At 46.7% G+C, this 27,927-nt stretch overlaps 1 protein-coding gene across 24 annotated transcripts in view; it reads right to left on the bottom strand.

Moving 5' to 3' along the window:
- Positions 1 to 27,927, bottom strand: part of BMAL1 (basic helix-loop-helix ARNT like 1) — a 104,607-nt gene that overhangs the window by 6,062 nt on the left and 70,618 nt on the right. For 8 of the 24 annotated variants that reach the window (XM_044752929.2, XM_044752934.2, XM_044752930.2 and 5 more), the window contains 15 exons: positions 27,343 to 27,489; positions 26,790 to 26,810; positions 25,017 to 25,055; positions 24,686 to 24,727; positions 23,142 to 23,299; positions 21,310 to 21,389; positions 16,115 to 16,207; positions 14,899 to 15,016; positions 12,289 to 12,438; positions 9,673 to 9,919; positions 8,427 to 8,533; positions 6,878 to 7,028; positions 6,020 to 6,108; positions 4,356 to 4,464; positions 1,495 to 1,588 (listed from right to left, as the gene is read on the bottom strand). In XM_044752929.2, the coding sequence (XP_044608864.1) occupies positions 1,495 to 1,588; positions 4,356 to 4,464; positions 6,020 to 6,108; positions 6,878 to 7,028; positions 8,427 to 8,533; positions 9,673 to 9,919; positions 12,289 to 12,438; positions 14,899 to 15,016; positions 16,115 to 16,207; positions 21,310 to 21,389; positions 23,142 to 23,299; positions 24,686 to 24,727; positions 25,017 to 25,055; positions 26,790 to 26,810; positions 27,343 to 27,482 (1,638 nt within the window). In that variant the 5' untranslated portion in view covers positions 27,483 to 27,489. Of the gene's footprint in view, positions 1 to 1,494; positions 1,589 to 4,355; positions 4,465 to 6,019; positions 6,109 to 6,877; positions 7,029 to 8,426; positions 8,534 to 9,672; positions 9,920 to 12,288; positions 12,439 to 14,898; positions 15,017 to 16,114; positions 16,208 to 21,309; positions 21,390 to 23,141; positions 23,300 to 24,685; positions 24,728 to 25,016; positions 25,056 to 26,503; positions 26,608 to 26,789; positions 26,811 to 27,342; positions 27,490 to 27,927 lie in introns of those variants that run through there. The other 16 variants (XM_044752940.2, XM_070491158.1, XM_070491155.1 and 13 more) reach the window with 7 other exon arrangements.

The following is a 27,927-nucleotide window of genomic DNA, read 5'->3' as shown; positions in this document are numbered from 1 at the left end:
TCAAAATGTGTCCCTGTCGCTAAGCAACATGTGACTGTGATGGGATTTTTGGTAACACCAGGAAGCCATGTGCCTGAAAGTTAATTGAGAAGCAGAGAAGGGGAGGCCACCCTAAGGAGATGGTGGATCCAATATGGAGGAAAGACCTAGGGGTATAACAGGAGAACAGAGCTAAGAGCACAGCCTGCAAGCCAGGGTGGCATGGGCGTGTGACTAGCCCCAAATTCATCCATCAGTGCTATTTTCTGAGTCACTATCAAAGGCCAGACACTTTCACATATATTGTCTCATAACAGATCTTCATGTACAAAGATGCTAGCTGTCCCAATCTATATTAGCCCCATTATAAAGAAAACTAGGGCTTAAAAATTGTACAGGATCACATAGCACATGGCAAAACCAGGCTTCAAACCCCAGGTCTATCTTACTTTGACCATGCTCTTACCCATTAATTTATTGACTTTAAAATCTTTTTAGGGAGAGTGGGGGGGCAAAACCTTTTTTCAAATAGAACCTTTTACAGAAGATTCATATATAAAATAGAAGTAAAGCTGCCTGGTAGAAGCAGGAGTCCTGACCTTACCCTCCTCACCCTCTGCCCCAACCCCATTCCACCTGGAGTGCTGCAGCTCCTGGTTCACCTGAGCCTCTCAGGAGCCCAGTTTCGAAAACCCATCTCCTGCTTTTGATAGTTTGTGCCCTAGGAGTCCCATCTATGTAAATTACTAATATTCCTTCCCTCTGTATATTTTGGGAGATAGGGGAAGGAAGACTTTATGTCCAAAGATGCTGGCCTTTGGGTCATCCTAAGCTGTATTAACATCAGGCACTATAAACAGATTTATGACTTAAAATTAACATGGGCCTAGACTTGTAAATTCTTTGTCAAAGATGAAAACAGATGAGTGGTTTCTAAGCCTATCTATAGCGTAGTCTTCTAGCCAGCTCTTCATGAGGGCTGACAACTGAAACTAGTTGTACCCAATGCTGCCACACCACAATAAACCCAAGCGGCAGACTCCCAAGTATTCTGCAGCTGCAAAAGCATGGCTTGCCTTCCAATGCACTGCTGGTGATATTATTGTTTCCAGTGCCTACGCTCGACACTAATATTTTCTTCCTCAAAAACTCCTGGCAGAGAAGTAGATAGTTTCCTCTGTGAGGTACTCACTAATCCTTCCCTCCTGACAGCTCCTGAGTTGTTCCCTCACTGCAAGAGAGTGATAGCTCCCCATTCCTTAGAATCATCTCTTTCTGCCTTCCCCCACACTCTTGGATTAAATCCTCTAAGGATGCCAGCAAGCCTCCCTAGCTCGACTGGTGTGCTTTGTACCTCGCCTCACACAGATGCATTTACTTCCAGGAGGGAAAAGGGTCCAACTTGTTTCAGCAACCGCAATTCTAATTATATACCGCCACCCCCAACATTTCAGAACTCGGGCAAGAAGCTCTCTAGATTAAGAGGGGCCTTAGCCTGAGAGTCATCAGCCTTACCTTCTTGCCTCCTGGAGAAGAGGCATCAGGGGGAGGTGTACTTGTGATGTTCAATGGACTGGAGCCACAGCTGGAAGGCGATGACCCTCTTATCCTGTCAGAGAAAAGAGGAGTTAGGTACATTGCCTTTCCTTTTTTTCAGTAGAGTGCATGTGTTTTGTTGAGGGGTGAGGGTGAGAAGAAGGATGATGACCTAGAATAGGGATTGGCAAACTTTCTGTAAAGGGTCATAGTAACTATTTTAGGCTCTGTAGGCCACGTGGTCTCTGTCATACCTACTCAACCTTGCTATTGTAGCTTGAAAGCAGCCATAGACAATATGTAAATGAATGGGTGTAGCAATGTTCCAATAAAACTTTATTTACAAAAATCAGGTGATAAGCTGGATTTATCCCATAGGCACCTGATCTAGGAATGCAGACCCTGGAGTCAGGTCATCTCAATGACAAAGCCCTTGGATTAGGGTTTGGATTTTGGGTTAGTGAATTTCAAGTAAGTTTTATTTCTTCACAGAATCCAGATCTCAGAGTTGGAGGGAACTTTAGAAGTCAACCTCCATCTTTGATACCAGGAACTAGAATCTATAACAAATGATTTATCTTCTTTCCTACAAATACTGTTTAGCTAGTAAATACTCTTAGGAAATGGAGGGTGCTGTGGTGGCTCAGCCACACCTAGAAAGTAGCCTTGCAGTAGCAGTAGTCATCGTCTTCTAAGGCAACAGATGATGAAAAATGGGTTCAGGCCCTTCTCAGCTGGTGAATTTCTCGGCATAATTTACAGAGGGAAAGACTTAGAACTATAAATCCACATAAATTCCTGTCAGGTGAAAGGACCTCAGGAAAGGAAGCCATGGCCTGGCACTGAAGCTAGAGTTTTAGGGAAAATGTGGTGGCAGCTGTGTGACCACCAGGCTTTTAGCTCCTAGATGGATGAATGCAATTTGTGGGTCACCCAGGACCCCTCCACTGCCAAGCAGTCTTTTGGCTCTTGGCCTTCACTGCCTAGTCCTGTAGATTTGTAAGTGAACAAGCTTTCTCTCTCCCCTGGATCATGTGCTCCTCAAAGGCAGGATACAGCTAGAGACCATGCCGTCAGCATACACAGATGGCTACTAACTGCTTACTGAAAAATTGCTGAATGTCTGCTACCTTTCCCTACTTATGTCTATGAAACTACCATTTTCCTAGGTTCCTCACTTTGGAATTGCGTTTTCATCATCACTTATTTGATCAATATCTAGTCCTTAAATTGTTATTATTGATTTCTCTTTGGGACAGTATCATCACTGTAGAATGGGCCTCATTCCTGGGTTATTAAGTATGCTCACCTTCCTCTCTTCCTATTCCAGTCCAACTTCCACAATGCTTATTAACATACCACTTTGGACACCTGTTCAGCATCCTACAATGAATGGGGTATTACAATTTTCTTCCAGACTAAACTGCTTAGCATGACTCCTTAGGATTCTTAGCAATCTTCCATCACTCTGTGGCTCCTTCCTATAAGGAGGCTGCCCACTTAGGAGTCTGGCTTCTTGACCCTGAATATGCCACTTACATGCCCACTCCAGCATGTGCCTGTCTTTTCTAGAAGGAACACCCACCTTCATCACAAACCTCAGCTAAGATCAAGTTCAAACCCTTCCTCCTTTGCTTGCTTCAGCCCAGGCACTTTCCCTTTTTTGTATTATCCTAAAGAAAACAGGCTTCTTAAAGACTAGAAGATCCTTGAGGTCAAGGACTTTGTATTGTTCTTGGAGGGTCTCAAGCAAAGCATAGAGTGTGTAGTGGCTGATAAGCATCTGATTAGCACACACTACCTTCACATCTCCTTCCTAAAGGAGACTCAAGCAGCCACATCCATCATTCCTGTAGGGTTGGAACAGAGCTGTGCTCCCACTGGGATAAGAGCCCCTCTATGGCCAACTGGAACACTAGGCCAGCCTCCAATTCTGAGAGAATCAATCCAGTGCCAGCAGGGAATAGCAGTAATTTTTTCCTTTTCCTATGATTATGTTCCATCAAGTTTGCATTCCTGAAGAATTGATTACCACTCTCTCCATTCCCCAAATTCAAATGGACTTATAATAACTGCTTCCCTCTCAATGACTGCTCTTAAAGACTTCAATTGACAATTTTCAAACACTCACTGTAAGTCAGTTTCTCTTCTGGGAGGTTTTCTGAGTTCTCTCACAATCTTAAAGCAATCCCTGGGAGATAGCTATTGCCTCTCTTTTATGCTTAAGTCAACAGAGACCAAGAAGTTAAGTGAATCTCCTAAGGACAGCCGAGCAGAGATGCGGACTCAAACCCATGTAAACTGCTTCCACTTCTTTTCTTTCATATGGAAAAAAAATTCCACTCAAGAAAGCTCCTATTACTTAGCCGATTTGTTTGGTCTCCCCTAGGCAGCTTTTTGATTGAAAGAGGCTAATGTTTTGTTATGGCCCAGATCACTCCGGCAGTTCACAGCTCCACTCCCGCAGTCCTGTAATGTTAGTGTTCATCCATCCTCACTGGGAAGCTCCTTGAGTGAGAGACAAAGTAATAAGAAAGTTGAGCCTCCCAAAGAGTTCCCTTTAGCTTGGGCCTGTTTGGGTTTAGCTTCTTTATTTAAAGCAGGATTTCTCAATCTTGGCACTATTGACATTTTGGACTGGAAAGTTCCTTATTGGGGGCAGGGAGGCTGTCCTGTGTACTGTAGGATGTTTAGCAAGCAGCATCCCTGGTCTCTATCCACTGGATGTTTAGCAGCAACCTCCCACACAGCTGTCACAACCAAAAATGTCTCCAGACATTACAAAACATCCTGAGTTAAGAACTACTGGTTTAAGGGAGCAACTGGACGGTGTTACTTGCCTGTGGATTTCCATGACTTCCTCAGCAATCATTCGACCTATTTTTCCTGCCCCAGCCCTGGTTCCCCCTGGAATCCCTGGAACAGTGGGGTGAGTCCTCTTTGGGCCACCTACAACAAAGGAATTGGAGAGTGGGAGAGGGGAAAGCCGGGAAGAAACGCTATTGTGTTAAAACCAGTTCATCTCATGATCCACTTGAAGTTCAACCTTAGGATTGTGCCTTGAGGGACATTAGAGCCACAGTTTGTCAGGAAAAGGCATTCCAGCAGGAGAAGGCTCAAGTTTCCTTCCAGGATCAGAGGCTGAAGTGTTGACATGAAGCATCTAATTCCCCTGATGCACTCAACCTACGTTTAGTGAATACCACTGTGCTGTGAGCCAGGGTCACAGAGATACGTCAGCATCCCTGCCCTCAAGGATCTCACAGTCTAAGGAGGAGACAGACAAGATGGACAATGGCTGGAGCAAAGTGTGATAAGTTTGACAAGTAAGCATTAGGCCATCCTGGGCCAGGTACAGCTTCCTGGAAGAGTTTAACTCTGAGCTGAGTCTTGAGAGAGTATAAATTAGCTTGGCAGCGAGGTAAGGAGGAGAACGCATTCCAGGCACAGCAACCAGTATATGCAAGAGCAGTGAAAGCAAAGCAAGACTTGGGAGACTACTCCAACAACCCAGCATGGATGACGATGAAGGAGTGGTAGGCGAAAACTGGAGGCAGGTACCAATCAGATCAGGAGGGGCCCTAGATGCCATACTGACAGATTTGGACAGCATCCACAAGGGGACGAGGAGTACCAGAGGACTTTACACAGAAAAGGCACTGACCTAGATTTGGGTTAAGAAAGTCCACTGCATAGAAAATGAACTATGGTGGAGGGGGAGAGGGACACGAGGGTTAAGAAGTTACCTGCAATAATCCAGGCTACAGATGAGGAGGGTGAAGTGGCAACAGTGGTGATGGAGAGGGATGAGAGAGCGAAGGGACAGGATTTCATGTTTACATAGAATGGGAGACAGGCAGGAGTCAAGGTTTCTGGCTAACCAACCAGATGAGGGAGTACAGAGAATCAGTTTGGATATGCTGAATGTCAGGTGCCTTTCGGACTCCAGGGGGCTCTGTTTAGAAGGCAGTTGGAGAGACAGATCTGGAGCTCAGGAGAAAGACCGGATGTAGGAGTCATTGATGGATAGAGGTGGGGACTGAAGCCATGCAAGCAGAGGCGGTCCCGGGGAAGGATGAGCTGAGTGCAGAGAGCAGGGGCCAAGGCTGAACCCAGGAAGGGAGCCCTGCTGGGTATGGCATATACCCCACTGCTGACAGACACCCTGCTCCCACCATAGGAGCCAGTGACAGTCGCCGAAGAGCACTTCACATCACAGCCACTGGGCAACACACAGGAAGGAAGGCACAAGGGGAGCAAAGAGTTTGCTATTTCAAGGGCTTTGAGGGTCCAGACAGCCTCAGGAAAGGCAAAAACGAGTTCCCAGTATTCCAGGTTCAACAGTGAAAGTGAGATGACAGCGTCCTTAGTGCTCATCCCCTCAAGGCCTCCCTTGTTCCACATAATATGGTGGCTGGGGACCCCAAATACTTGAGGGGAGGGTATATTGGCCACAAACAGCTTCTCAGAGGCAAGCCCCAAAGCCCCGGCAGTACATAGTTACCTTCTCCAGAGGGCAGCATGCTGTCCATGCTGTGGGGGGACGCTGTGAGCTGCGGGAAGGTTGGGTCCCCGCCTTCCAGGACGTTGGCTCTGTGAACATCCCAGCAATAAGGAAACGTGAGTCAGGCCTGCTCAGAACTGTGCACCTTTCACCTTGGCCAAGGTGTCCGGAGTCCACTCTGGACCTGGACAGGCCAGAAAATGAAGTGTCTGAGTGGCTCAACAGGTCTCCTCGCTGTTTGATAACATGATGGACAGCATCCCGGCCTTTGGCCTCACTGCCTGCCTGGGCCTTCCTAGTTTGCGTGGGACACGGTTCCAGCAGAGGTGGTGACTGCAGCAGCCCACTGCTACTGCTAGAAGGCCTCCTCTCCTGCCAGCCTATAGTGCACCCAGCCCTGGCCCCTTGCTCAGCTCTAACCACAGGTGGGGGTTTGGACATCATGGGGAAGCAGATGTGGGAGCAGGCCTGGCCAAAGAGGAGGTCTTTCCTTTCCCTGCTCAACTAGCAGGTGGCAGCTTTCATGGATAGTCAACCCTTCCCTCCCCAGCAGTACCAGCGGATGCCCAGTGTGCAGGGCCTGCAGAATTCAAAAGTTGACTGCTTTATCAGGAAGGAAATGGTGCTGTTTCCTGGAGCAATTCCACAGCCAGGGGTCTGCGTGGTATGAGTATTGACGCTTGTCCTTTGTTAACAACCCTTTTGGCTTCTGCCAATCTTTAGGCTTCATACGATATTAGCAACGCGGTATTAGAGGATGTGATACTGGCTGTTGCTTGTACCCCCTTTTCCCAGGTAAGGAGCCCAAGGCATTTCTCTTTGAAGCAAGGGAGCTTTCGATATAGGAAAAACACTTACAAAACAACAGTGTTGGTTGAGACAATGTATTCTACTTCCTTGGTCCAAGGGTTCATGAAACTGAACCATCGACTCCGTAGCGTGATGAAAGAACCATCTTTGATTTTAAACTTATAGCAATTAGTTGTAATCTTTTCTCTCGTCTGTAAAACTGAAAATGCAAAGAAACCATGAACACTGTTGTTTCCTCAGACCAGTATATTACACTAACCAAATCCTAAGTGTGCTCAGGCTCCAATGCCATCACTCTTTAAGAAGCCAAGGGAGCTGGCACTTCAGAGAACAGGTTGTTTCTGAGGGTCTGAATCAGAGCCTCTCAACTCATTTTTGAATCTGCTACTATTTTTCAGAGTGTATGAAAGGAAGTCTCCAGGGAATAACTGCATTATAGGCATCTAACAGGAATCAGCCTGAAGTGAACACCAACAAATGAGAGGCACTGTCCAAAGGGCCCATGTTCTCTCCCCATCACAAAGCCTGGGGGCAGTACAGCATTTTTAGGACCTCTGAATCTGGAGAGGTCACTCACCTATTCAAACCTCATCCTTTCATCTAATAAACATGTAATGAGCACCTTTCATGTACTGTGCACTGTAGATAGGAGAGGAGACAGGATATGACCTCTGCCCTTAGGAGAGGAATGAAAGGCAGCTATGCAGAGGAGGTGACCAGAGCCTTAAGGATGAATACGAGTTTGCCACAAGGAGGGAGGGAAGAGCCAAGTAGCGCCCGAGGAGTGGCAGGGCCTTGGGCCCAGGGAACAGTGAGGTGGTCAGTGTGGCTGGAGCACAGGGCCTGGCAGGCAGGCATGGGGGATGAGGCTGTGGAGGTGGGTCAGGGCCAGGAGGTGGAGGGTCTTGAACACGTGTCATGGGCATTTGGGCTTGAGTATAAAGGTGGGAGGTTTTAAGCAGGGATGTGACATTACCAGGCTCGATCCATTGGAGCATAAATGGGGTCACTGTGGAAGATGAAAGATGGACTGGGGGCAGAAGGGAGCAGGGGGAATCTATTACAATTATCAGATGGGCACAAGGGTCTGAACCAGGGTCATGGAAGGGGAGGTGGCAAAAAGGAGCCTTTTTGGAAATGCATGTCTGAAGTGGATGAACAGGATCTAGTGGACGATGAAGTAAAGGAAGGTGTCAGTGCTGGTTTCTCTCTCAAGAGGCTACATATGTGGCTGTGCTATTAGTCAAGAGGAAAATACAGGAGGCACTGCAGGATTTTATGGAAAAGAGAATTAGACCGGTTTGGGCCATAGTGAATCTTCCCAGGGTCCAGGTAAATCCTCTGAACAAGAAATGCCTTCCATAAATCGTCCAGGCCTATGTTAGAAAACCCTAGGCAGTCAGGGATGGGTTATCTGTAAGGGGATAAACAGGGTCTGGGAGCATCAGCTTCCTCTCTTCACAGTTGTTTTGGCCCCAAGACTCTTGGGCTGGCTGACTCCCACATGGCTAAGGGCAGACTTCTCTGGAAGGTTATGTGGACTAGTCTAGAAGCAGGGGGACACCTTAAACTCAGCCTTTTGTACAGCCCAGCTTACCTTGCCTGTGACATTCTGCAAGATGTCCTATGTCATCTTGGTGAAAATATTCATAACATGATGTGCCTAGAAGTTCTTGTGGTAAATATGCCAAAATAGCTGTTGCCCTAGAAGGAATTTTTTTTAAAAGAGAAAGCCATTCAGACAATTAATAGCATCTCTGCGTGGATGAACCCTCCTACAGCCAATGAGAACAAGTTCAACGCTGGGTGGATTTTCAGAGGGCTTACTATGAGGATAATTTTTTTTTTAAGCAACTGAATTAAATCAAGGCTATAAAAATGGAGGTAAAGAAAGCAAAGAAGCCTTTCAAAGGGGCTGTTATCACAAGAAATCAAATTTTAGGAGGTTTAAAAATGGTAACTATATTAGTTAGATAAAAATGTGGCAGAAGTCCAAACCCCAGTACAAAACTTCTGTTTCAATGCCTACTTTTTATCAGCATAACCAAACACCAGAAGCTCCAGGAGCAGGGGCCACAAGGACCTTAAAAAGTGGCTGTCTCCTTCTCCAGCCTTTAGTGACTATTTCTAGCAGCCAGAAAAATTCTTAGCCTATGAATATTCTTAAGGAGGCAGCAGAGAGCAGGGGAAACTTGGGACATGTGCGTTCTAGCCCAGGTCTACCACCACTTAGTTGTGAACCCTGGAGGAGGCCAGTCTTCAGGCTGGGCCTCAGTTCCTCATCCATAAAAAACGGGATTAGACTAGGTCAGCGTTGTCCAACAGAACTTTCTGCAATGATGGAAACATTCTATATCTGTGCCATTAGCTACCTGTGGCTACTGAGTACTTGAAATGTGGCTGGTAAGCCTGAGGAATTGAAATTTTACTTGATTAAATTAAAACTTGAATAGCCATACGAGATTAACATGGCGAATGACTATATTGCACAGCTCAGGACTAGATTATCTTTCCCAAGTCCTACATTCCAGAATTCCAATCACAGTAATGGTCTGGAACATTCCGTACATTCAGATAGCATGCTATGCCTACTATTTCTCTTTCAGCCATGGACATCAAACCACCCCACTTAACTGTCTCTATATGCCAAAGAATGTCACAGAGAAAAATCCCAGTATTTACAATGATATTCTTATGGGTCTCACTTTTTAGCAGAGATCCCCATCACTTCCTTCTCTCTCTCTAGCCTTAGGAAAGCCTGCCGACGGCTCAGTCTTCTCTGCTTTCCACAGGGTTAAAAATCCTCTACCATTATTGTTCAAAGGCAACGTGCATACTCTCACCTCTGGTCCACAAAAACAAATTTGCCATCTATCGCATGTCGAGAGACATATTCCATGGATTTCACCCTGATTTCCCCGTTCACCGGCTGTGGAACCACATGAGAATGCAGTCGTCCGATTGCAACAAGGCAGCTGAGATTACACCCCTCATTGTCTGGTTCGTTGTCTTCATCCAGCCCCATCTTTGTGGGTGGCCAGCTTTTCAAATAGCCTGTGCTGTGGATTGTGCAGAAGCTTTTTCGATCTGCTAGAAAGTAAAGTCCATGGTTAGTGTCAGTGTGGTTTTGGGGCATGAAGGCAGCCTATAGGATGTAGGTAGGGAGTCAAAATATAAAAAACAAAGCTTTACTCTCCAGAAGTGAGGAAGACAGAAAAATAGATAATTATTATCCAGTGTCATATGTCTTAGGAGAGCTGGTTATACCAAAGGCATTACATAACCAAGGAAGGTGTATTTAAATCTACCTGGGGAAAGGAAGGCTGCCCAGAAAAACAATGTAGGAGGTCAGTCAAGAAGGATGAGCACTGTCTAAGGAACTAGAATGTGCAAAGGCACAGAGGCATATCCTGTACGAGAAACAGCAGAGAGCTCCATGGGGTTGAAGTGGAAAGGAAGGGCAGAGGTCAAGTTGGAAAGGCAGGTTGGGGGCAGATTACAGAGGTCTTGGATTATCTCCTGACAAATGCGTTAGTCTTTTTCAGATAAGAAATGGAGAGCTTCCAAAGGTATTTAAGTGGGGAAACAGCAAAATCAAATCATGGTCTGGATGCTCTAGGAGCAGAGTGACGGGTGAACTGGAAGAGAGTGAGAACCAGAAGAAGGACAATAATACAGCAAGAGATGATGAGGACTGAGCTCGGGCAGCGCACTGAGGACGAGAAGGCGGCCGGAGAGGACTCAGGAGAAATTTCTGAGATAGAGCTGTTGGGATTTGGTGTGAATATCAAAATATTTGGTATGAAAGAAAGAAAATGAAGATGACTCCAACCTTTTTGGATTGAGTGGTTGGTGGTAGAGTTCACTGACTCAGGGGAGAGGATACAGAGGAGGTTTCAGAGGAGAGGAAGAAAAGATTTCACTTTGGGACACATTAAGTGTGGAGCACTGTGGATTTCAATAATAAACAACTCCTTATGGAGTGTTTACCAAGCATTGGGTCTGTGCTACTTACTGGGAAACAGCAGAAAACAAATCAGACATGGCTTTGTGGAGTTTACCGTCTAATGAGGGAGACAGACTTTAAACAAATAACCACACAAATAACTCCATAACTGCAACTGTGAGAATGTGCTAGAAAGAAAACCTGCAGGGTGCTACAAGACAACATAAGGCAGCCTGAGGGAGTGAGGGACAGACATTGATGCCCAACGCAAGGATGAGCTGGAGTGAGCCAGGTAAAGGCAGCTGGGGGAGGTGTGGAATTCCAGTCCGAGGTGACACCGTGTACAGAGGCCTTGGAGGGAAGGGAAGTCAGCAAGGCTCAAACGTACAGAGTAGTGGCAGGGGTAGGGGTTGCATGGTCATGGTAAGGAATTTGAACTTTTCTTTAAGAGCAGTGGGAAACATTGAAGGGTTTTAAACAGGGAACTGATACAAAGACTTGCTTTTAGAAAGATCATTCTGGCTGCTGCATGGAAGGATGGAAAGTATGAGGAGCCTATTTCACCAGAAGTGGTGGGAGCTGAGGGCAGCCTGGATCTAGTGATAGGGGTAAACATGAAAACAGATAAACATATTGCAGCTAACTTCCGCAGAAGGAATTCACTGTGGCAGCACTTCCTAACTGACTGGATCAGGGTGGGGGGTGAACAGGGTGAGGGTGCCTCCCAGGTTTCTAGCACGCACAACTAGATGAATAGTGGCACCGTTTACATCAAGGAGAAGCTCAGGGGGTTCCTTTTCTATAGATCATGTTTGACAAGCCCTTGAGCTATCTAAGCAGGTAGATTTAATAGGCAGTCAATTCACAGATCTGGAGTTCAAAAGAGAAGTCTGGGCTAGAAATATAAACTTGGAAGTTACTGGCATATAAATGGCACTAAAAGCTAAGGGAGTAGATGACATCACTATGGATGGAGTGTAGATGGAGAAGAGAAGGAGGCCCAGGACGGAAGAGGAGGAGCCAGCAAAAGGAACCAGGAAGAGAGCCCGGAGTGACAGAGGACAGGGGAGACAAGAAGGATGTGGTTTCAGGGAATCCTAGGGAAGAGAATACTTCAAGATGAAAAACAAATGAGAAGTGTCCATTGCGTTTAGCAAAAGGAAGTTCACTGGTGAATTCAGCGAGAGTGATTTTGGTGGACTGGTGGCTGCTCGGGAGGCAGTTAGGGTCGTGGCTGAGAGTATTCTTTCTCAACCACATTAAACAAGCAGAATCTAAACAGAGGAAGCCTTCCCATGAATCTGTCATCATGACAACACATCAGGGCTTTCCAACTCTCCTCTGCTCCCTAACTGCCCTACACCGTAGGGGGCAGAGTGGGGTCCTGGCCGCAATGCTGGGGCCCACAGCTCTGACCAGCTTGGAACCACGGAGTCAACACCCTGCTGGGAGCTCCAGTGTAGAGGGCAAGGCTCGCCCGCACCAGGACTTTAAAGAACTGTTAAAGGGTTACCTTTTTTCTTTGAGCAGGTGGAGGGGAAATCCTTGTCTTCAACCTTTACTGAAGGCCTGTTACACTTCATCCTACAGAAGAAAGAACGTCGTGCTCCAGAACATAATCGAGATGGCCCAGGGGTTATATCTGTTTTAACTGGAAGTCCAGCTGCAAATCAATACACAAAATGTGATAAACTGAGGGTAGTGTTGTCTGCCAGCAGGGGGCGTGTGACCTTGAAGAAAGCCTTTTCTTTCCTGCCTCGCTGTTTTATAACAACGGCATGAGAATGACATTTCTCCTCAGTTTAGGCGTTAAAAGATGCAGTATGGATAGGTCCATTGTCAATCTGGAAGTGTTTACAGATCACGGAGAATGCAGCTCCCGGACGAATGGACTAGGAGCTCTGGGGGATAAAAGGAAATGTAGCAGGGGGTTCCTGTCCCGCAGGAGCTCACGGCTGAGAAGGGGAAATGGAAGTCCACCACGAAAAGACTGATGATAACACAAGGTGACGTAGGATTAGTGCCAAATAAATGGCGGAGACAATCTGTGCTTCCCAGAGGAGGAGGAACTTGGGCTGGGACTTGAAGGATGGGCAAGATTTGGACGCTGGAACGGAAAGGAGGAAGCAGGATTGCCATTAGTTCTCAAACTTGGCTGTGGCCAGAATCCCCTGGATGATTTATCAGCATATGACTTCCTGGACCCCAGTCCAGATCTGTGTTGTCCAATGCGGTAGCCACCAGCTACGTGCAGCGACTGAGCACCTGAGGTGTGGCTACCCTGACTGGAGATGTGCTGTAGTGTGAATACACACAGGATCTCAAAGACGTGGTACCAAAGAAACCCCTCGTGTTGGATTTAGCATGTTAAACATAGTATTAAAATAATTTTACATTTATTTTACTTTTTTAAAGTGGCTACCAGAAAATTGCAAGTCCCATATATGGCTCATATTTGTGGTTTGCATTATGTTTCCACTGGACTGTGCTGTTCTAGATCAGCTGAACTGGAGTCTCTGCAGGAGAAGCAGGACTGTGATCCTGATAGCAACACCGGCTACCTGTCAGTGCAGAAGCCGGGTCGACAGATCTCGCCCAGGGGGAATAAGTGCCCCCGCCCATCACGGGAGCAACCGTGAGAGGAGTGGCCGCTGCAGGGCTCCTCCTGGGTCTCACCTCTCAACCTACCTCCCACACGGCCACCTCTGTGGTTTTCCCCAGAACGCCAACCCACACTTGCCCCGCCCAGACCAGAGCCCTTCACCGAGTCCCCATGGAAGAAAGGTCTTCACGGTCCAGCCCTCCCCCACCCCTGCATATTTTGCTCCAGCAGCGCCAAGCAGGCCACATGGCACCACACCTCTGCACCCATCCACCAATCATTTCCTTTGCTCTTTTCCTCTCTTCACCACCTCGCAAACATTAATTCATCTTTTCAAACCCACTTCAGTTGTCATCTATTCAGCGATGCCTGTCCCCACGCCCACATGAGAATTAATCATCCGTTCTCTATGCCTGGTACTTTTTCGATGGCTGCACGTATTCTGTCCCCTTGTCTCCCTGACTATACGGTAGGAGCCTTAAAGGCAAGGACCAAACATCATCCATCTTATTCTCAAGTCACTAAAAAATTGCCAGGGCCAGGTACCAGGTCTGCATTGTACTTTTAGGAAGAGGAGGAGTGCCTTAATGAAGAGGATGTTTTAAAGCAGATTCCTTTGTGGTATCTCCCTGCAGAGATTAAGATGGAGAGCTTGGAAGCAGGAAACTAGGTAGGCCATGCACTGGGCCAAGGCGAATACCAACACTGATACTGTGCATACCATATGCTGGGAGCCGTCCCATGTGCTTTATGTAGATTAACATATTTAATCTGCACAACAACCCAGTGAAATAGGTACTATTTTGCAGATAAGGAAGCTGAGGTACAGAGAGATTAAGTAACTTGCTCAAGGTCACACAGCTAGTAAATGACAGAGCTAAGACATGAGCCTGGCAATCTGACTTCAGAGTCCACACTCTTAACTGCTGGAGTGCACAGCCTCCCACAGGACTTCTCCTTTAGGAGAAGAGTGCTACTGGGGCCTCACACAGGAGACAGGGAGGGGATGCAGGAGCAGGATGCTGGGGGTGGAATGTGAATGGTGGTTCCAGTGCTGCAAGAAGGAAGCCAGGAGGGGAGCCAATCTAACGAGGAACCACTTTGGTCTAAGAAACATATTTACACTTGAGGTTTTCTTGCTTTCATGAGGCTGTTCGTGTGGCACTCAGATAAAGAGTGGTGATTTTTTCAGAGGGAAGATATCTAACTGGTGTGAACCCTTTAAACTCAGGAGTGTACAACCGGGAATTTCTAGATTCTGAAAAAAAGTGACTAAAAATCAGACAGAATCAAATCAAAGCTGTTTTTCGTCTCTAGGAATTTGAATGTTGAGTTTTTTCTTCTATATGTAAAACAAAACAAACACAAAGGAATGTAAATAATTCCACTTAGCCAAAGACAGCCCCTGTGACCCAGCTAAAGGGCAGAGAGGGAGGACCCGGAGGCCCAGCCCACGGCCCACACCCTGCGCTGCGGCGCCTGCATGGCGGCTGGGGAGCAGCGGCGGCCTCCCGCACTCACTTTTTGCATCTATGAGCCGCTCCCGCGGCGCGGTGTCCGAGGAGGAGAGCTGCTCCTTGACTTTGGCGATGTCTTTAGGATGCAGGTAGTCAAACAGACTCTGACCAATCAGATCATTCTGTGGGGGTAAAACGTCAAAGATGCCAAGTCAACAGCATGTGGAATATAAATTATCCAACAGGTGCTTTGCCTTTATTTTGCATTTTGAAGCGTGACAATGTCAGATATTTCACATGTGCACCTGTATGCCTGTCCAGTCACTCTGCCTGGATAGAGACAGCGAATGAGGCATCAGGAGTTTGGTTTTGATAACACATGAGGCTAAAGGGCTCAATTATATAAATAGTTCATGCTCCTCTAAGGCAAGAACCTTTCAGCTGTGGGTATGCCTTTTTGCTTGTTTCTGATGTGCACACATTCCTGTAAGACCCCAGCAGGAGGACTGCGGGGCGTGGGCTCCGACTCGAGCTCCATTAAGCCTCTCTGTTCTTATGTGAGTTGGGTCACACCATGCGCCTCAACAGCCTACTCTGTCAGCAGAGATCATAACAACTTCCCCACAACTTTGCTCTAAGACTAAAAAGAGCAAAACACTTTGGAAACATCGAGGTCACCTCACTTCTAATTCATATAGACGTTATTTTGATTCTTCAATTCTTCTGCCTTACCAGATTTCCACGCAAACACGAGCATGTTGATTGAATAAATGAATCAGCGAGTGAGTGAACAGAAGCTCTAGGGACATAACAGGTGAAAAGCTCTGCTCTAGAAGCTTCCAGAAATGTTTATCTTATTTAGGAAGTTGAGGTTCGATAAGGCTAATAGGTGACACATCTCTGCAGATGCAGTTTGGGTGGATTCCCAGTTTTCTTACTCTCTGGTATTGGATCATCAGCCTACCTTTCTTCCTCCTCGATAGCCCCTTGCCTTCCACCCCCACCCTATGATGGTGGGATATTTAGTTGACAGCAATGAGAAAGTTATAAAGCTGCTGCTGAGAGGAGAGTCAAGCCTTCCAACAGGGGAAACATGGAACATATTAAAAGGTTTTTCTAAGTTTAAATTCATTTCTCTATTAAGAAGTAAAGAATTTTCTGGAAGAAGGATTCGGTGGGGGAACAATCTAAACATTTCACATGTGACTTGAATACCATAATTATTCTGAAAAGTAGGCTGCTGTGAGGCTGCTCACCACTAACAGGGGCATGCGCAGTACCTGGCTGTAGTTGAGGATCTTGAAGACAGACTCCGAGACAAAGAGGATCTTCCCTCGGTCACATCCTACGACAAACAAAAATCCATCTGCTGCCTAATCAGGAGAAATGCACAATCAATTTCTCACACTTCAAGAAACATGATGTGTAATCACTCTGATAGCAAATAAGGATTCGTTTTCTAAGTATCAGCCACTATAAAGGGCACTCGACACTTTCACAGGCATCCTGAGAACAGGATGTTTAAAACAAACGCCTCATGAGAATAACAGCATTCTCTCTAAGGCAGCTATATACACCTGTGTCATCTAATGGTCACGGGGGAAAGTCCAGTTAAAGTAAATTCTATTGCAAAGTAGAATTCAGCTTAAGAATTCCCCTTTGATTGTGTGAAGGTCCAGAGACGCCGTATTTTATTGCTCTGATGATAATAACTCTATGTAAAATCACAGAATCTGATACTGGAAAAAATTTTTAAGGTCAGAATCCCCTCTCCAGTATCTTGGCCGCCATCTGTCCTCAACATGAACATCTCCATCCACAGGGAGCTGTCTCTAGAACTGTGGTTCAGGATTCGGAGGGGTGGGGTTTTGCTTTGGTTTGGTATTTTTATGCCGATGGTCTGGAGTGGGGCTGGATCACTTGTTTTAACCCCCACTCTATCCCCACTTCTTCCCCAAAGTGATCCTAACGTTCACAGTGTTGAGAACTAGTGCTCTCAAGTGTGATCCCTTATCCAGCGCCGGCTGTTTGTATCCTAAGTGAGACAAGAAGGCAAAGCACAAATTTCCCCTTAGGTTCTTTTTACCTCTTCTTCACAATATAAGTAAAAATCAAAAGTGCCAACAAAGACAGGTGTAGAGAAGGACAATATTTGTTAGACAGACTGAAGCAGATAAATACCAAAGCTATCATATCTGAGAGCCTAGAATATTTTGTCTATGCCTGCATGAATCCTATCCACAACTTTCCACATGGACAACCACTCACCTCCTGCTGGGGTCTCCCCAGCGACGGGGAGGGTGGTCCCCGGTCTATCATGTCTTTGCTCTTACACTCAGCTCCCACACTTCTAATACACCGTGGGTCAATATCTCGCTTTATTCACTAGTGCTTAGTCTCTTCTTTGGAAAAATATAGAGAAACTCCACTCCCTTTTCGAAAAAGGGCCTTTAGGATATAGTTTAATTTAAAAAATTAGGAAATGTATTCATGTGCCAGAAGGGAAAAGAATGGTTCACGTAGTCGCACTGGGATAAAAGAAGAGAGAAAGAGGGGAACAGAATCACTACTGCGGGGAGAAGCTGGCAGGCCACCCAGGCAGATGGGGGACAGAATGATCCTTGCCTAAGTCAGGCCTCTCAGCAGGCCCAGGGCAACGGAGGGCAGTGAGGGGAAGCGACTTTCCAGGCACCGTCAGCTAGAAGCCGCATTCTGTCAAAAAATGGGGTAATAATAACTTCTTCACTTGCCTTGCAGACATTCTTATAGGGAACAAGAGAAGTGTTTTGAGGCTTTTCATTGATGAAGTGATGTGGCATGAAAGGTACCTGGAAGAAGGTGACTGTGACATCCTGGAGGAAATGCTGGGCAGAGTCAGGCCTGAACCAATGCCACGAGCAAAGTGGGTTCCAGCACATCCAGGGGAGAGAGAGTAGGTTCCAAGGCCAATGCACATGGCAGTGTAGGGGGCCCTGCTTCACTCGTGCTGCTGACCACCACTGGGGCCAGGAGCCGCGGCCGCAGGGACAGCTGAAGAGCAGAGGTGTGAGAGCACCAGGAGCACCATGGGGCCACAGGGCAGTCAGGCTCGCTCTCAGGGCAAAGGCTGTTGGTTGATAGTGGCCAAGCCCTGGTAGGGTCTGCCTAGTTTTCAAAACGTGGGGGAGCAGAGTATCTAGACATTATAAACTGATCAGGTTGGGTGCTCCCTGACACATCATGTGTTAAAGACAGATATTCTGAAAGGTTTCAGTCAAGGAAGCAATTAGTTAGATCTACGTAGGCAAGGAAAGTGGAAGTCCAGTTCCTGCCTCCAGACTGTTCAAAGACCCTCTGAGCGACCTCGCCTTCCGCTGAAGCACATTCCGCGGAAATGGGCACCTAGGAGTGGCAAGGGATGGGACAGTACTTCACAGCCACCAACACGTGCCAAAGGAGGACGGGAAGTTTCATCAGGGAAGACAATCACCATCAGTGTTGTATGAAACAGAAGAGCAGAAACGGCAAGCCCAAGATGAAGTATTTAGCTTGAATAGCATTAAAATCTCTGCTCTATATCCTGATAAGTGTGGGCATCTGATAGGAAATTATTTAGAAAAGCAGCAACAAAAAAATTATTAAGCCATTGTTATTACCAAAGGAGCTTGTTTTATATATATATTATATATTTTATATATATAATATATATAATAAATATATATTTATTTTATATATATGTATTTTTTTTCCTTGAAAACATCAAATTACCAGGATGGTAATCAATTCCAGCTACATAATTTGTAGGGCTCAGTACAAAATGAAAATGCAGGGACCCCTGTTCACAAACTATGATTTTGGGGGCCAGCCTGGTGGCATAGTGAAGTTCACATGCTCTGCTTTGGTGGCCCAGGGTTTGCGGGTTTGGACACCAGGCGTGGACCTACATACCACTCATCAAGCCATGCTATGGTGGTGTCCCACATACAAAATAGAGGAAGACTGGCACAGATGTTAGCTCAGGGCCAATCTTCCTCCAGCAAAAATAGGAGGACTGGCAACAGACGTCAGCTCAGGGCCAACGGTTCTCACCAAAAAGAAAAATTTTTTTAAATTATGATTTTTTAAGATGGTGACAGCAGAGCATTAAACCAAGTGCTGAGACCTGTGTGAGTGCACAGGTTGCACACCCATGAAGCCGGCCTGGTGGTTTCTCTAGAGATGCTACAGACATAGTTTATATCTTAACTTCAGCAAGTTCTCCCTGAGAATAAGGACATATGTATGAAAAAGGATGGAGAGGTGAGGGCAGAGTTGGGTCTGAATATCTGTGCCCTGAGAGGGGAACCAAAGGACCATCACTAACTTGCTGGGAAGCCTTGGCCCCACCCTAACATGTGTATCAGTGATGGATGTTCCTAGAACAGTGCCAAGCACATACAGTAAGAACTCAAAAAGTATTGGTTGAGTTAGTGAATGAATGAAAATGAAAGACACAGAAGGCATGCCTATCAGATCTACAAGTCACATGAAGCCTCGAAGGATCGATAATGACAAGCTAGAATGTGGGACCAGCCAATAAATAGATCTTGACAGAGATAAAAGAGAAGTTCAAAAAAACAAACTGCACCTATGCAAGATGGTAAAAACCTGTCCTAACCTCTAATAATTCATGTACAAGAGAGCTGGGGAAGAGCAGTATTACAGCTGCCCAAAATGTTGTACTAATATGCTGGCTTCTACGGCAAGTGAGGGCACCAGCCTCTCTCCACCCCAGGCCACCCGGACCACAGCTGAAGTTCTGTGTTGGGTTGTGAGAACCACTTCTGGAGGGAAATCTAGCAAATGGTTGTGGCTCTGGAAAGTGTGTGTGGAAAATGCTGTTGGGGGCCAATTCCCAACCCTCTTCTTCTCTCTTGCCTGCCTCTACTATGGAGGCTGGAAAACCTAAATCCTTGCTCTGCAACCTGCCCTGCACCTAGGGGTGACCAGGTGACATCTTCTGGATAAGCTGAAGTCCATTACTGGGCTTCCAGGAAGGTATATCCTTTCCCAATAGGCCTTTCATGGCCTGGAGCCTCTCCTGCCCCTTTTTTCTGGCTGATCTGGCTACTCAGTCCTGGCACAGCCATCTTGCCACACTGAGGAAACAAGCTGCATGCTGGCTCAGCATGGTGGCAAGAGAAGACAGAAAGAGCCAGGGTCCAGCTGACTGCATTGAGCCACTGAACCAACTGCGCACAGCCTACCCCAGGACCAGCTGTACTTGAGAAACAAACCCTACTTATCCATCAGGTCTTCTGTTCCTTGCAGGTGAAAGCTTTCCAATTCAAATAGCACATCATGAGGGGACGGATAGAGGATACTGGAGTAAGCAGGCAGGCCAGACTTACAGAGGAGCCAGGTTACGCTGAAAATGGGTGGTGATCATGCAAAAATCCAGCTGGACTAGCCTCTATCCTGGGGCTTTGCAAACATCTGCTCAAATAAGGGTGCCAAGATTTTGTAGAGGGCTTAGCAAGCGAGGTCAACCTGGCTGTGTGGGGATGGGGGGCAGGCATCTTTCCTTTTAGTTAGGTTTCTCTATTTTTCTTCTTACGATTTGCAAGAGGACACATTTCTGAATTCGGTTTCTTTCCCTTCCATTTCCAAATGAATCTCACTCTACCAGAGCACGTCCTGGAGCCTTGCACAGACCCAATTCTGCACAGAAGCTAGGTCCCCATGGTGCCACCTCAACTCCCTCACTGCAGAGACTAGCAAGACGAATGTCAAGTTGCAGTCAAGCAGGTGGAAGCATCGCCTCCTCCATTTATTTTCCTCCTTGAACCACAAAGTTTTTGGAAGTATTGTCGTTTTGAAGGGATCTTGGTGTAAAGATTTGGGTGGATGTTTCTGTGCTGGTGGTTAAGTGAGGATAAGAGTAATTCTCAATTATTATAAGTTTCAGTCTGTTTCTAAAACCTTCATGCAGGAATGTGATTTTTTTTTTTTTTAAGATTTTTTAATTTTTCCTTTTTCTTCCCAAAGCCCCCCCTGGTACACAGTTGTGTATTTTCAGTTGTGGGTCCTTCCAGTTGTGGCATGTGGGATGCCACCTCGGCGTGGCCTGATGAGCGGTGCCATGTCCGCGCCCGCGAACCAGTGAAACCCTGGGCCGCTGAAGCGGAGCGTGGGAACTTAACCACTCGGCCACAGGGCCGGCCCCCAGGAATGTGATTCTTAACTACCTCCTATTTTTAACAAAATCCTGCCTCTTCTGATTTCAAGTCACAGTAGCATAGACCTCTAACTTTTGCCTAAGCAAGGACAGAAGAGGAGGAGGACGGTCTCGAGGAAAGACTGTGAAGACTGTCCGAACAATAAGATGAAGGCAGAGACCGGAAAGAGGAAGTGGGCCTAAAAACTCAGTGTTGAGACATCAAATTCCCCCATGCCGGTACTTAACCTGAAATCTGTAAAAATAAACATGTACAACAATCCCATAATTGCAACATACCCTGAGAATGAGGTGTTTCAGTTCATCATCTGACAGAAAAGTTGGTTTGTAGTTTGCTTCTGTGTATGGATTGGTGGCACCTTAGGGAGAGAACAGAGAAAGCTGGGGTACTTTATATTCAGAAAATGTCTTATTCCACTTCACTGCCTCACACCTTCCAGAGGCGGCCCACTCCCCACGCCCTGGGATTTAAATTTTGTCGTCTTTTTCCTTAACTGAGAGGGCAAGATCCGGCTTTGGACAGAATCCTGTAGCGCCAAAGAGAATTCCACTGAAAAGAACCCTGCTGCCCACAGGAAACTTCACAAGCTTGCTTTTGTCACTACAGGGAAAACCAGGAGATAACAGAAGGGAGATAGAAGTCTGCTTCTAAGAGAGAAGGCAGCTCTAGAAGCATAGTGGTGGAGGCCCCGGGGGGGGGTGCCCTCCTCTCAAGATCTCTATTAAATGGGTTGTTTAGGAGGCCCTCACATCACCACTCTACGTGTTCTGGGGAAATCATCCAGTCTGCCAGCCCCTGAGTAAATAAATTGGAGCAGGCACTGAGTGCGAGCCCCTCTTCAGCAGGGAGGGGTTAAAGCAGCTTGGCAACCCAGGGAAATGCATTACTTCAGCAAATGCAACTCGAGCTCCCAGGACAGAAAGGGGACAAGACTTATGTTTAAAAGGCTGTCAGTGTGGCATCTTTCAGGAGAACAATGACTTAGAGAAAAACGCCAGCAGTCAATGACTTGGAATCTGCAGAATGGTTAGTAGAACAGTGAAGAGATAAAATGGAACGGAGCCATAACAATTCAAAGAACCAGAGGCACGGAGGGAAACGGAATGTGTCCGTGACTTTCAGATCAACTAACAAGGCGCGGATGACTGATCCACATCCTTGCTTTCTATGATAACTCGAGATTTGCCACTCTTTTCCTTTCAATTTAAGAGAAATTAGCTTATAATAATTTAATCTCTACCACCTTCGCTAATAATAATTTTTAAATGCCATTCTCCAAGCACAGGATACAACATTTATATTTTTGAATAATGATCAACACTCAGACAAAACCAGCTTCTTATGTCTGGTGCTTTATACAAATAAAAAGATGCAATTCTTTTACCACGCAGGTCAGAGATCTGACTGAGCGCCCACTTTCCAATTTCCTCAAATAGTCCAAGATGAGCTGTGGAAAATTCCAGGAACAGGATTCACTAAAAGGTCTGATATGTTTCAGATTTCTCCGGTGGTTTGGGTAAGTCACTTCCACATTTCTGCCTCTGTTTTCTCACCCTCCCCACACTCAGAAAAGAAGGAAAATACTGCCTCCCTCATAAAGAATCTATCTGGCTTGGGAAAATTCCAGGAAGATGAAAATTTTATCAGTGTTCATTCCTGACAATAAAACGCAGCAAGAACCATCAGCGAGTGACTCACTCTTCAAATGAACCATGACGAATTTTCCTCTTAAAAACTGAAACCGACTTTTCTGTGTCACCAAGTGCACCTGCATTTCTGATGCTGATCATCGTCCGGGCGGGGTCCAGGCACACACATACGCAAGCTGGGACATCAGCAGTGTCCTCTCTGATACGCTTGTAGCCTGATTACATACCCAGCCTCTGCCCTCTGGGGATGTGGGGCTGCAAAGTCGCATCTCGATACTCACATAAGCTCAATAATCACTCCACTTGGCATCATGTTTATTGGTGAAAATTCTAGGCATATTGCTCAAGGCTACACATTTGCAAGTCATAAACATTTGCCTTAGGGTCTGAGGAACATTCTAGGCAAGGGTGGTACCAAGTGTGGGCAAGGGCATCAAGGACAATAAGGCTCAGGGTCTCACCTCGTAGCGTCTTCATGTGCTGAACGGCCATCCTCAGCACAGTAAGTTTATCTAATTTCCTGGACATTGCGTTGCACGTTGGTACCAATGAAGCCAATTCATCAATAAAACTGTTCATTTTATCCCGACGCCTCTTTTCAATCTGACTGTGAGCTTCCCTGAACAACAATATAAAAAATGACTTCTATAAAATATAACTGAGCATCAAGGAGACCATGACAAAAATAAGTTATAATTGATTTCAATATTCATCTGACAGGGCAAATTTAGAATGTGCAGAGTGGTTCAAACTACACTTTTTTTACTGAAGTCACCAAAAGTGGCCTCACTGCCAGGTCAGTATGAGTTTCTTTTATGCTTATATCATGCTTAGAATTAAGGAGAAATAGTACAAAAATTGTCTTTTCAGAGTAAACTGTATTGTTAACTTCTCATTTCTTTTCTTCTCGGCTTCTGTAAAGTTAGATTTGAAGATGAGGGTGGAAAGAAAGAGAAGGGAGCTGGAGGTCTCAAAGAACAAAGCATCAAGATCAGCAATCAGCAAGGGCCCCATGGTCCCCAGGGAGCTGGCTCTGAGGTTTGTGAGAAGCCCGCTGTGTAGCCTGTCAGAGACTCACTGATCGAGTCAGCAGGTCACTAACATAGTTGATTCCTTAGTGACTGAGTCACTAACACTGCCAGCCTTGGATCAACCATGACCCCACCTAGATAGAGCAGATGCCACATCTGTCCCCAAGAGCTTCCTCGAAGAAGGTCACACTCCTCCCTCCCAGGAGTTGCTGCCTGCTGAGGCGGGATGACACTTTGACTGGTACATTCTCTCCCTGGCTGGCCTGCACCTGCCATTGGTGACCGTGCCCCTAAGGGGATACATCAACAGTGGAAATGTAGTTTGCTGCCATAGCAACAGAGCCTGGGACCCCCTGCCAAGGCTGGTCTGCGAGGAAAAAGCTAGAAGTCTCAGGTCAGCCAAATTCTGCATCCCCTGGTTCTGTGTCAGGACACAGCCTCAGATGGCCCTGGAGCTAATGGCAGGAGAGCTGAGGACCCACATGGAAAGGGGTCAGCAAGTGCGGCAGGAGGCAGGAAGGACTGGGTTAGAGAATCTACTCAAGGGAGCAGAGCATCTGCCATGTCTGGCCTTCAGCTGCAACTTGCAGGGCAATAAGGGCCCTTTCAGAGGCGAGGGGTGGGGCCGCCCAAGAACCGAATCACCAAGCCGGTCTCCTCAGGAGGGCTGAGTCAGGAAGGAGGAACCTGCCAAGACTGGGGGAAAACTTGAGCCTTGATTTATTTTCTGCTACCTCCGAAGTCCCCTTCAGGTTAAACGTGAAAGACAGCAAAGAGGGAGGCCAGCTCAGGCTGGAGGGTGAGGGGCAGAAGGCCACACCAAGCCAAGGCCCGCTACCCCCTTCCCTATTTCGTAAGGATGTGACAGTGACGGCAGGACTATTAGACGGGGCCCAGACACACAGAGCCGCCTCACCACACTCTAAGAGCCCAGAACCAGGACAGTTTATAGACGGAATGAGGGCCAAGCCTACCTGGCGTTTTTGATCCTTCCTTGGTGCTCTGTGTACTCTAACCTGAAAACAAAGCAAAAGATGACAACACAATCCTCTGGATTTTAATGGCAAAGTTATACATCTCTATTTTGTTCCCTGTTTAACCCCTATCATCCCGACACAGAAGGGTCTTGGTTGGCACCATATTGGGGGCTGGGGTGAGAGTGTCTTGAAGCCAAGGGCACACGGCCTCCTTGCCTATCTCCCATCAAGAACATGGGTGGAAACTGCACTAAGTGCTAGAATGTGTAATCCTGCAAGGAAAACGGCTCTAAGGACAGTGAAGTTCAAACGACTAGGGTCATGGTACCTTCCATGAGGGTCGTCTTTGTCTGTGTCCATGCTTTCTCTGAAAAAACAAAAGAGAATGTGACTGTTAAGAAAGACACACAAAATAGCTTCTTACCATTACACGTAAGGCTCTCATTTATCCAGAAACCAAGCAATTAGAAAGCTCAAATAGCCATCGTATTGATTATTGACGTATAATAGTCAAACAAACAAACAAAAACAACTTGAACCTCCTATAAGAGTCAAACTGGTTTTCCAGATTATCAAACTAAAGTTATACACAGTCTCCAGGAGTTTGCAGGTTAACATATTTTACCATATTTTGACTGTTTGAAAATTGGGAATATATATATCATTTATGGAAACTTAGTTAACCAGAATATCCAGATAACGATAATACCTTTCTCCCCTCATCATTCTGGATAAATGGAGTTTATTAATTTGCAAAACATATCAAGCGTCAAATGTACGTGTGCATACACGTAGATATTTGGTGGGGGGCGAGGTGAGGAGGGGGACTCGAATACTAACGGAGCAGAGCCCTGAGGCAGCTTTGCAAAGGCACTGCGACCCATCCCCATTGTTCTGGTTCTCAGCTAGGCAGGAAAGCCCTAGGCCCGAGGAATCGGGAGAGAGGGAGGAGTGGGGTGGACGGGTGTGGAACCCTGTTTGGCCACAGAGGGTCCTGGGTCACTGCAGGGATCTGACCCCTTCACAGCCTCTGGAATCCAAGCTTCATGGCACCTGGCAGTTCAGTGAAATCCTCTGGAGTTTCGGGACTGAAATCCTCAGAGGAAGGAATTCCAAAGCCCTTGGGATCAGCTCACCTCCTTCTCCGCCCCTAAATTTATCAGGAGGGCACTGACTGCCACCTGGGCCTCTCCCCTTTCTCCTCTCTCCCATAAGAAAGGAGGGATTATGGCCCTTCACACATCATAATCTCAAGGGCAAAAACAGCTTTCTCAGGAGCTCTGAATTACATCATGGGCGTTCTAGAACAGTGGTTCCCAACCAGGTGCCCTTGATTTCCTCACAGGCAGAGAGATTCTCTGGCTAGTCCTAAAGGTCAGAGGAAATCACACAGGCCACACAGGAGAAAGAAAACTCCCCCTCCCCTTTTATCTGGACTTGTCTCTGTTCACTGAGGCCAACTGATCATCTCAGGTGAAGAGAAGCTCACCTGGCAGGGAGGTATGACTTCAGGACATTAAAATAATAGAGAAAGGGGTTACAGTTCCTTCAGTAATAGGATCTCCATGAATTACAAAAGATTTGCAAACTGGGGTCTATGAGGGAAACCTGAAGGTCTTGGACGGTGACACGGTTGGAAAACACAGGTCTAGATAGCAGAGGTCTTACAACATGTCAATGGCTCCATTAGCACCTGCCCGAGACAAGGGGATCTGGTCTCCCTCGGGAGTTACCGCTAGGGAACACCCTCTCAGTCCTCACACCCACTCTCCATCCCCTGGGTGTTTGCTCTCTTCGCCATCTGGGATAACTTACAGATTAATCATAGCATCTCCTAGTGGGCATCTGACCTCCAGCCACTGTGCTCCCCAAATTCGACCTGTGAACTTCAGCAGAAAGGACATCTGCTGGAGGGGGGTGACCTCCTTGGAGATTTTCCCTCATTAAACAAAAGAAAACCTCTTAAGTGGACATTTGGGTAAGATTCCACGCGGATGCCTCAACAAAACAGAAGGTGCCTTTGAGCGGTCTACACTGCCTTATCCCCTAGGTGTTGGTACACATATAGAAGAGTTGGCTGTAAGTGTGAAAATTTACTTACTCAAAAGAAAAGTCATCAAGTCTAAAAAGAAACAAAAATACTATTTAATATAACAGGTACACGCTAATTTCAATAATGTTTAAGGACAACATCAATGCTCCTAAACTGTTTCCAGGGCTGAGCTCTACTTATTTATTCTGCAAACATAATGAAGAACTGAAGTCTTCCTCAGAGAAAGGCCCCCAGGTGAAGCTCTCTGACACCATTGACAGGACATCCACAGACTGAGCTGTCCTGCTCAAAGGAGCAAAGGAAAGCGAAGAAAGGGCAGAATTTGGCTTTGAGGCTCTTCTTTTTCTCTTGATGTGGAAATCTGGGGACGGGAGGGGAAGGAAATGCCTCAGCAGTGCTGGAGGCTCCCTCCTGCCTGCAGTCCAGGGGGAAGATAAAGGAAAAACCAACTGTGCGGCCAGCAAGAGTCGGATCTTTCACTCCCATCCCTTTCCACAAAGAGGATCCCTTCTTCCAGGAGGAGCAGGAGCCGGCCCCCAGACGTTCCGCGCCCACGAACAGACACCAAGTCTACGAGGAAGGCGAGCCCCAAAGGCCTTACTGGTAGTCGGTGGAGCTGCCTTTCCGTTTGCGGTTGCAATCCATGCCACTGGTGCCCAGGGGGCTGGAAAGGAGGTCGGTGGCGCCCGGGGACATGAAATCACTGATTGTTGAAGAAATGTCCATTCTCTGGTCCGCCATTGGAGGTCTGGAATTGGTACAAGGGGGCACAAAGGTGCATTTATTTCTACGTGCTCTCCGAATGTGGCGGAGGGCCGAGGTGGCGCTGTAGAGGGACGTGGGGCTTGTTTATGGTCCCAACACATCTCTCACCCAGCCAACCGGCATGGCAGAACGGAAAGAGCATCGCACTCACCTTAAGAGTTTTGTTGTTTTTTTTTTTCCAGAGAAAGTGAGGTTAATCATCTTTTTTTTTTAAATTTTTTTTGAGGGAAGATTAGCCCTGAGCTGACATCTGTTGCCAATCTTCCTTTTTTTTTTTTCTCCCTAAAGCCTCAGTACATAGTTGTCGATCATAGTTGTAAGTCCTTCTAGTTCTTCTATGTGGGATGCCACCACAACATGGCTTGATGAGTGGTGTGTAGGTCTGCGCCCAGGATCCAAACCGGCAAACCCCAGACCGCTA

The sequence above is a fragment of the Equus asinus genome, chromosome 20, assembly GCF_041296235.1.
Source record: "Equus asinus isolate D_3611 breed Donkey chromosome 20, EquAss-T2T_v2, whole genome shotgun sequence".
Lineage (NCBI taxonomy): Eukaryota > Metazoa > Chordata > Mammalia > Perissodactyla > Equidae > Equus > Equus asinus.
Note: the sequence above shows the minus strand (reverse complement) of the source record. Positions and strands in the feature narration are given on the sequence as shown.